At 38.8% G+C, this 9299-nt stretch overlaps 1 protein-coding gene across 1 annotated transcript in view; it reads right to left on the bottom strand.

Annotated features, from left to right (window-relative positions):
• Positions 1 to 369: 369 nt before the first annotated feature.
• Positions 370 to 9299, bottom strand: part of USP13 (ubiquitin specific peptidase 13) — a 204795-nt gene continuing 195865 nt past the window's right edge. Inside the window, exons 20-21 of the mRNA XM_081301232.1 lie at positions 6690 to 6774; positions 370 to 5156 (exon numbers count right to left, since the gene is read on the bottom strand). Of these exons, the coding sequence (XP_081157358.1) occupies positions 5063 to 5156; positions 6690 to 6774 (179 nt within the window). The 3' untranslated portion in view covers positions 370 to 5062. The remainder of the gene's footprint in view (positions 5157 to 6689; positions 6775 to 9299) is intronic.

Here is a 9299-nt window from a genome sequence, read left to right as displayed (position 1 = left end):
TTACCTGCTCTTACCTGCCTTACAGAGACCATTATACAACTGAGAGTCAAGAACCCAAAGAAAGGTCTGTCCCATTACTTCCCTAAGTGACTTAGCATCCAGCAGGGAAAGACTTAAAGACCTCAGACCCCTCCCTCCCAGCCTCTCCCTCCTGCACAGTGTGCTATTACTAATGACCCACCTTGGGTGGGGACCAAGCAGCCACTCAAGCTACCTGTCCACACCAAGAAATCTGAGAAAGAAATGAAGTTAGTCATTGTCTCCAGTATTTCCCCCTGATGGATGAGAACCATCAGTAGCAAAATCAGTTTACTTGGCATTTTTCAAAAGAAGAAAAAAAAAAAAAACAAGAGCCATGAAGAGACCTCAGATTGTGAGAATAGCTTTTAATTTAAAACAATCGAAGCAATAAATCATCCATCTCTTTTCATCACAGGCAAATACTCTCCCAAAACATTTGAGATAGTTTAAACAACAACTGTGCCCAGTGCAAAATAAAATAAATAAAAACTCTTTCAGCAACCAACATCAAAACGTGCTGGGCAAGTGGACACAGGCCACGGGTTCAGCCTCTGCCCAGGCCAAGAGAAACAGCACATCCAGAGCGGCAAGGTTAGCACAGCATTTCACCATGCCCAGCTTTGAACAGACTCAACAAGGGGCGGGGGGGGGGGGGAATGACGACCACAAGAGAATGTTGCCTAAAGTGAAACCACGATGCCCAACACCCTCGTGTGGCCAACATCCTTGGCACCTGGAAGATGCTAGAAAAGTAAGTGCAAAGGTAGAAGCTCCTAGACAAAGCTGAAAGAAGGCAGTTTGGGGCTCGTGTGTGCGTGTGTGTGTGTGTGTGTGTGTGTGTGTGTGTTTGGGAGGAAAATCTGCTTTCTGGAAGATGATCTGTGCCCCCACAGTGCTTCTGACTCCAGCAAAAATATCTGTGTCACTTCTATTTGGATGCTCTGCAGAATTACCTTCCTACCTATGGTATGGAACACCATGGGAGTTTAGAGCAGCACTAACAGAATAGCAACATTGCAACATACGTCTAATTTAAAATTTTTTCACTAGACACATTAAAAACAGATTAAAATTGTTGACACTAATTTTAATATTTCATATTTCATATAATCAATATAAACTAGTGATGAAATGTTTATATTCTTTTTCTGGTATGAAGCCTTCAAGATCTGGCACTGCATTTTATGCACACAGCACGATCTCAATTTGGACAGGCCAAATTCCAAGGGTCACTTGCCATATGTGGATACGGTGCTGAATGAAAAGCACAGATCTAGACAATTTCATGCAAACTCTTTCAGGACAATTTGTTGAGTAGAAAATCTCTATGATACTGTGTAGACAATTGTACACACCAACAGAGAAGCTCAGAACCTTCTGTGGCCTGGGCTTTTTTACCTAAAGGATAAAAATCACATGTTCATCTAATCTCATCCCCTGGTCCTGCCCCTGGTCCCAGCCATCTCCCCACAGACAGTCTGAACTCTGAGATTTAGCAGCAGGGATGCCTGTATGAGGCAAATGACATTCCTTCTTGGACAGACACCTTTTCCAGCATCCATATGGAGATCATAGTGATCTATAACCAAATCAGAAGTTTAAAATATTCTGCAAATGTTATGGACTTAACCAAAGGTCATTCTGGTGCTCTTCCAAGGTGGTGTTTTGAATGGATTGTTTTTGTTTTTTGAGAGGGATGATAGCAAAGTACCTCACAGACTAGAACGTTCTGAATTTCCAGAGTGGGGGAAAAAATGAGATGGTTACCAGAGAAAGGAGAGTAGAGCAGCAATAGAGATGGGGTGGAAACCCTAAAAATGACACAGGTCTTACATTGGGGTGTATAAATTGCAATAATCTAAAAACTGAACATCTAAACCTCTAAGTGATCCCTACATTTCACATGTTTGATTCTGGTAGTGACCACAGGAAAATAACAATAGAGTAGGATGTTAGGGCAGGAAGGGACTTCTGAGTTTTTCTGGTCATTTAAAAGACAAAGACCCAGAGAGGTCAAGTGACTCAGTCCCATCAGATGTAGAAGCAGAGCTGGGATACAAACCTGGGTGTTTTCTCTGTGTACTGCAGGTGAGGCTCTGGCTCAGGTAAATGATGCAGGGAGCCCAAAGTTTTTAAGCAATAGGGAAATGGCAGGCACATTCTCTTGTAGGTTTGAGAAAACAGGCTGGTCATTTCAAAAATACTGAAGCAATATTGATGTAAAATGTCATTAAAGCATGAATCTTTCCATAGTTTTCTCTGCATATGTATATATTTTTACTCTAAAAGAAAAATCCCACTCTGAACCAAAATGGATTTCTGATTAGTTATTTGGGCATTTAGATCAATGGACAAAATAAAAAATTTTGATACATTATATTTTCCAAAGACACATTCATTGGGATTCTACACAAAGATATCAAAAGGTATTTACAGGAAAAAAGCGTTGTCTTTCGCATAGACACCTACATACAGTGAGAACTTCACAATTATACCACCAAGCCTCACACAGAGGACTCTTAACAGGCTGATCAGTTGACACAACCCACACGTTATTCCAGTTTTCCATCACAAATAATCTTGTCTACATCTATGTGTAATACTAAGCAGCACATTCCAGACTTTTATTCCAGGGAACCTGCTTATATATATATATATTAAGAGACACATATAAATACATTTTCTTAAACAGGAAAGAAATCCATTGTTTCCTCCAGTTTTCTCCAAGTCTAGATCTGAAATAAAGAATAGCACATATACAAAACCTTGCCTTGTAGAAATAGCCCTTTGTTTCGTGAGACAGAAAAAAGGCAGCCGTAGTACACTTTCTTTACAGTATGTTTTAGGCATCAAAAGGGCTAAATGATGTTTTCTACCTAGGGAAACCAAATAATTTAGAGCCTGTAATCTTAAGTACAGATTTTATGCCATTAATTTTGGAAAATTTTATTACAAAATTTTCAGTTTGTTCAAAATACACATGCTGTCTTTGTATACAATGCAATCTAAATTTGTTCCCTCCTGCCCCCAAAAGGCCTTTGGCTTTGCAACATCATTGAAAACAAATCATTTTTGATGAGTATTTGGAGACATTATTCACAATAGGGCACTGGATTTTGTAAGGCTACTTAGTGTGGGGATTTCCACCAGTCAGGGGCCTGTGCAAGAGAATGGGTCTGCTTAGGACCTCTGAGTCAACACCAGAAGGTGACACCATTGGGCACAGTGTAGTAGAGAATGCACCATGAGCTCCCCCCTTCTGCCAATCTCATCAGGCAGGGAGCATGCTCTACCGGACCCCCCCGTGGGCCACACCTTCTACCTGTAAAGGCTCAAATCTCATCATAGCCCCACAGCACGACTAGAAAGAGAGGGCAGATGTCCTACACCATTGTGTGGATGAGGAGAGTGAGGCACAGGGAGGATAAGGCCTTGCCCACACCGTCAGGGGCAGCACCCAGGTCTGAAGGCCATATGCCTGCAGCCCTCATCCCTCGCTCACAGGGCATAAATGATCTCCTGTGAGCTAGGGCCTGATCACCACCAATCCCGATTACTCCAGACTCATCACACATCCCAATCTCATGCCTATGCTTCATTTCCCCCAATTGGTTTTGCTTTATTTTCCTACAGTTTCTAGAAAGATCCTATCAATTTGAACAAACACGGGTTAAGCAGACAGCAATTAATCCTTCTTCATTTGACTGAATAATCTAAAATAGAAACTCCAGAGACTCTGGGATTTGGTACAAAGCAGTAGGAAAATTATTCCTCATTGTATTTGTATTAGAAACTCTGATATAATCCCAGGTTGCACCTAAAATACTTAAATAACCAAAATAGAAAGGGTGGCCTTTTACAGTGACATATTAAATGTCTTTGTATCACATTGTCGGTAATAGCCAATAAGCATCGAGGGCAAGTCACGAGGTGACAAACCAAACAGGGCAGAAACAAGACTGGCCCCAGAAAAGCATGGACAGGGAGGCAAGCAAAGAGCTCAGAGACGAGAGAATGACACACAAAGTTGGGGTGTACAACATGATTCCAAGGAATTGCCACGTGGTGTAAGAAGAGAGTAGCTATTCTAACTAAAAATAAACACTATACCTTTTGGGGAATGGGCTGCTAAGAAAAAGAATTCATCCACCTTTGGCAAAGGACGATCATAGGCTCCTGTGGACGTGTGGCATTATACCACCAAATGTCACAGTCCCAAGTGAATTTCTCTTGACAACACTTAAAGGGGATAACTCAGCCCTTTTTACTCCTTAAAATCTAAGTGGGGAACTAATTTTTTTAACTGTTCCTGAGTTATAGTTTTGTCAAAATATTAACTTGCCTTTTCCAGATATGCTTAATACCAACTATTTAGCCTTCAAAAGCCAACCCATCACAGATTTCCTAGTGGACTAGAAAGGTCGCACACTCTCGCTCAGTCTCACACACATTCATACAGTCGTTATTATGAATTTTGATATGATTTAAATTAAAAATATCTTTCACTGTGGATGTTCTATTATACATGGATAGGTCAGAAATTATTGTGCGTAATGAAAAAGACTATGCCACAAGTAAAGCTCAGCCCAGTTGCTGATTTTCTGTATGAAACAAAACATGGGCTTTTTATTTACTGTAGGTGAGGCCACACCATGGGCCTCATTGATTGATTTCTCTGGAGGCCACTATCTCTTGACCCCCAAAGCAAAACAGAGGGCTGGGGGCACATCCCCATTTTTGATGTGCTGATGGTAGGTGCCACACCAGCAATATGAATACCTTTGTTTATATCACCCTCTCCTTGAACTATGTTTATAAAAACTATCTACAATAGAGTATCATCACTAATAGAAATTTCTTCCCAATTCTATTTCAGAAGGTGCCAAATGATCGTGCTCTTTAAATAAACTATAAATACCCCCATGTATTCCTTCATGTTGGCTTGTCCCAAATTTTTTTCTTTCTTCTTCTTTTTTTTTTTTTTTTTTGGCAAATTAAAAAGGCGTTATGGCTTCTTCTCGCCAATCCGTATGTGTGAGGTTTAGCTTGGTATCCTGCGGTAAAAGTACAGGTAGCCCAGGTCTTTTGGGGGCCTTTCTGAGGCACAAACTTTGTGATCATTGTAGATCACCCATCTGAAAACAAAAGACAGACATAGTTGATGGATATATATCAGTTTTAGAACACTTTGCATTTTGCAGAAATAACATGATCAGACGGAGCATTGTATTTGAAATAACCAAGATGTGTAAGATAACCAAAGTCCAATTTATTGTGTAAAAATGAACAGAATCCTATTGGGGAATCACTATTGCTTTCTGATTCTTAAGCTCAATCAAACTGCAGTTACTAAATCTATCAGGATCCTCTAAATATTTTAGGCCCTTCATGCCACAAATCACTTCACAGAAATCCATAGGTAGACTTAGATACTGAGGGAAAGAATTGTGTATGACAATGTTTATTTCAGACTTAGGTATAAAACTAGCTAAGAAGCAGAGATAAATATCTATGCAGTGAACCATTATGACTACATTAAAATTTCTTCTAAGAAAATTTGTTGAAGTGAGGAAATAATCACCATATAATATGAACATGTAATAGGGGTCACAATAAAATAAGAAAAGCAGGTCTAAAAATTATATGTGCTCTGTATACACTTTAAAATATTACAGAAGTTGTAAATACACACATTTACATATATGTAGTATGTGTATATCCTCCAATGAGACCAATAAAAATATATTAAAACACAGACACTGACTGTCTTTAGGCTTCCCAAGTGCACATTCTTCACATATTTTTTTATTTTACAAATTAATAACAATGAATTTTATTGCTTTTTAAATTATATTTCCTTTTTAAAAATTATTTTTTAAAAAATTGTCATTCTTGGCAATAAAAAGATTTCACTATAAATGCTTGTCCCTGTGCTCAATGTTGATTTTTATTAATCAAGTTGAGAAGATAGGAAGGGCACTCAGGGGCACAGCAGGGACTGTAGGAAGGGCACCTGGGGAGGAAGTTCTAAAGAGAGCAGCAGCTTCACTCTCACTTCTCCACCCCTAACAGTCCTACTAAAGAAGTAGAGAAGCCATGCAGGGCTGATGGAAGTTCACTGGAAGTTCAGGGTCACCAGGTCAAACACAGGTTATTCCACTAACTCCCACTAGATAAGCAACAAATCATTTGTTAATGTAAGTATGTCCCAGGTAATATGAGAAACATGCCATTCTTTGAAACATTTATACTAAAAAAATTATTCATTATTTATCTAAAATTTAAATTCAATACGGCATTTTGGTTTTCTCATTTTGTTGGCTAAATGCAGAGATCCTATGGGGGTTCCAAATATGGCATGCATTCTGCTGCAGGATGTCATTTTATTTTGGGAACCCACCTTCCCAAAAATACCTTTGGGAAAGCACTTTTGTTAAAAGTACCTTTGAATATAAGCTCTGACACAACTACTTACTAACTAAGGCCAAGTTATTCAGCCTCCTTGAGCCTCAGTGTTTGGATATATAAAATGGTGTTAAAAGACTACATCCTTGCAGACCATTGTGAAAACCAAATGAGATAACATATAAAGCATCAAGCTGAGTGCCTGGCACATAGTAGGGGCTCAATAAATCACATCTAACATCCACGTTCTCTAAAAGACTCACCTTCCTTCCTTCTTTATATGGCAAACATAATGGCCACTCATTGTAGATGTTCCCATGTGACTGATGAATGCAAATAATTCATACACTATGAAAAAAGAAATGATTTGGTTATAAGATAGCATTTCTAGAATCAAAAGCACTTACCAACTATCATGTAATCTAACAACTATATAGATCTGAAAGACAAACTCAATTTACCTTGCCATACTGTCAATACACACACACACACACACACACACACACACACACATACACACACACATCTCCAGAGTGACAGCAGATTTTTATATGCACATTCATTTGACAAATACCAAACCTAAAATGTTAAAGTATATCTGATGTTAAATTCAAATCTGAAAGGGAATTTAAAATTTTACAGCCAAATCCAGAAGCAAGCTTGTGGGTCTAAAACTAGTAGCTGTGGCTCTGTACTTCCAAACAGCATGAGAATGAACAAGTTGTTTCATCTCTGATCCTGTTTCTTCAAGGGGGTAAAAAAAAAAAAAAAAAAACACCCACCCACTTTGCAAGGTTGTATGAGACTTACATGAGCAATTCAGAATAAAAGAGCATACAAATGTCAGGATTACAAGGAAAATAGTTATTACCATTTATAGGAAGAGATAATGCTCCATACAAGATGTCTGACTTGCTCATGATTATAACCTTTATGAGAGCAAACTTCAGGATTCATGCTTTCTGAACAAGGAAACTTAGAGAATGAGACTAAGGTTGATTACCTAATCAGTACTTCTTGCCATTAAGTACAGTACTCTGCATGTAATTCTTGGTGAATCAATTTCAGTTCACATTCCTTCAGCTAATCATTTTTAAACTTATATAGTATATAAGCATTTATAAACTTCTATAGTAATTTGTGAGCAATATTCATATCTGAATATAAGAAATGTTAAAATGGGCTTGTATATTCATTTTTCTTTTTTTAATATATATATATATTTTAGTTATAGTTGAACACAATACCTTTATTCCATTCATTTTTTTTTTTATGAGGATTGAACCCAGGGCCCGGCATGTGCTAGGTAAGGGCTCTACCGCTGAGCCACAATCCCAGCCCGTATATTCATTTTTCTAGTACTCGACTTTTATTACATTTTCCCAAAATTAGAAAGTATTGATTCTGGACAGACCCTTTGCTTACCCTTACTTCTATCATTCTTTCTCTCTCTAGGCCCATTCATTATTCAGTAGTCGATCCTTGGTCTCATCTTATTTGCTCTTCATCAGCCTCATACACCCTGTCTATGAATTCCTCCTTCCTCAAGTGCTTGCCCCCAGGACATGACTCTCCTGGCTGTCCAGCTGTCTCCCTTTCTTGTGCCTTATGCCCTCCCTGACCTTTGCATGTTGGTGACCTTCAGCTTAGACCCCAGACCATTTCTCCCTGCTCTATCCAGACTCCTTTCTCTCTTTCTGAGTGATCTCATTCAGTCCCACAACAGTAAATGATACTATATATTTAATTTCATTTCTGCAATGTTATTGCTCATATATATAGAAATAAAACTGAATTTTGTATATTATCTTGTTTCCTATAACCTTGTTGAGCCCACTTATTAATTCAAGTTCTTTAATGGATTCCTTAGGATTTTCAATATACAAGATCATGTCATCTTGGGCTGGGGATGTGGCTTAAGCGGTAGCGCGCTCGCCTGGTATGCGTGCGGCCCGGGTTCGATCCTCAGCACCACATACCAACAAAGATGTTGTGTCCGCCGAGAACTAAAAAATAAATATTAAAAATTCTCTCTCTCTCTCTCTCCTCTCTCACTCTCTCTTTAAAAAAAAAAAAAAAGATCATGTCATCTGCAAATATAGTCTTACTTAATAATCTGAATACCTTTTACTTCTTTTTCCTTTCTAATTGAATTGGTTAGAATTTCCTCTACAATGTTAAATAGAAATAGCAAGAGGAGATATCTTTGTCTTGTTCCTGATCTTAGGGGGAAAGCATTCAGCCTTTCAGGTTAGGTATCACATGAGTAGTGGGGTTTGGGGTAGGCACCTTCAATCAAGTTGAGGAAGTCTCCTTCCATGATTGATCAGTCTCCCCTCAGCCTTATCTATTTCAGTCAATAACAATTCCATGCTTCCTGTAACTCAGGACAAAATCTTGACTTTCTTTTATATTCTTTATACCCATCCAACCCAGCAGCAAATCCTATCAGTATTTCCTTCAAAATATACCCAGAACCCAATCATTTCTTTTTTTTTTAAGAGAGAGTGAGAGAGGAGAAAGAGAGGAGAGAGAGAGAGAGAGAGAGAATTTTTAATATTTATTTTTTAGTTCTCGGCGGACACAACATCTTTGTTGGTATGTGGTGCTGAGGATCGAACCCGGGCCGCACACATGCCAGGCGAGCGCGCTACCACTTGAGCCACATCCCCAGCCCCCCAATCATTTCTTATCATCTCCATTTGCAACCCCTAATTCAAGTCACCATCATCTCTAGTCTGAATTTTTATGAGTCCTTTAGCTGGACTCCTTTAAGCCCTACTGACTGCTCTCAGTATAGCTTCCAAGAGGTTTTCTGTTGTTGTTATTTTTTAATGATAATCAAATTTTGGTCTGCCCCCAAATCCTCCAGT

This window comes from Spermophilus citellus (genome assembly GCF_964194105.1).
Source record: "Spermophilus citellus genome assembly, chromosome: 7".
NCBI classification, from domain to species: domain Eukaryota; kingdom Metazoa; phylum Chordata; class Mammalia; order Rodentia; family Sciuridae; genus Spermophilus; species Spermophilus citellus.
This window is presented reverse-complemented; position numbering and strand designations above follow the sequence as displayed.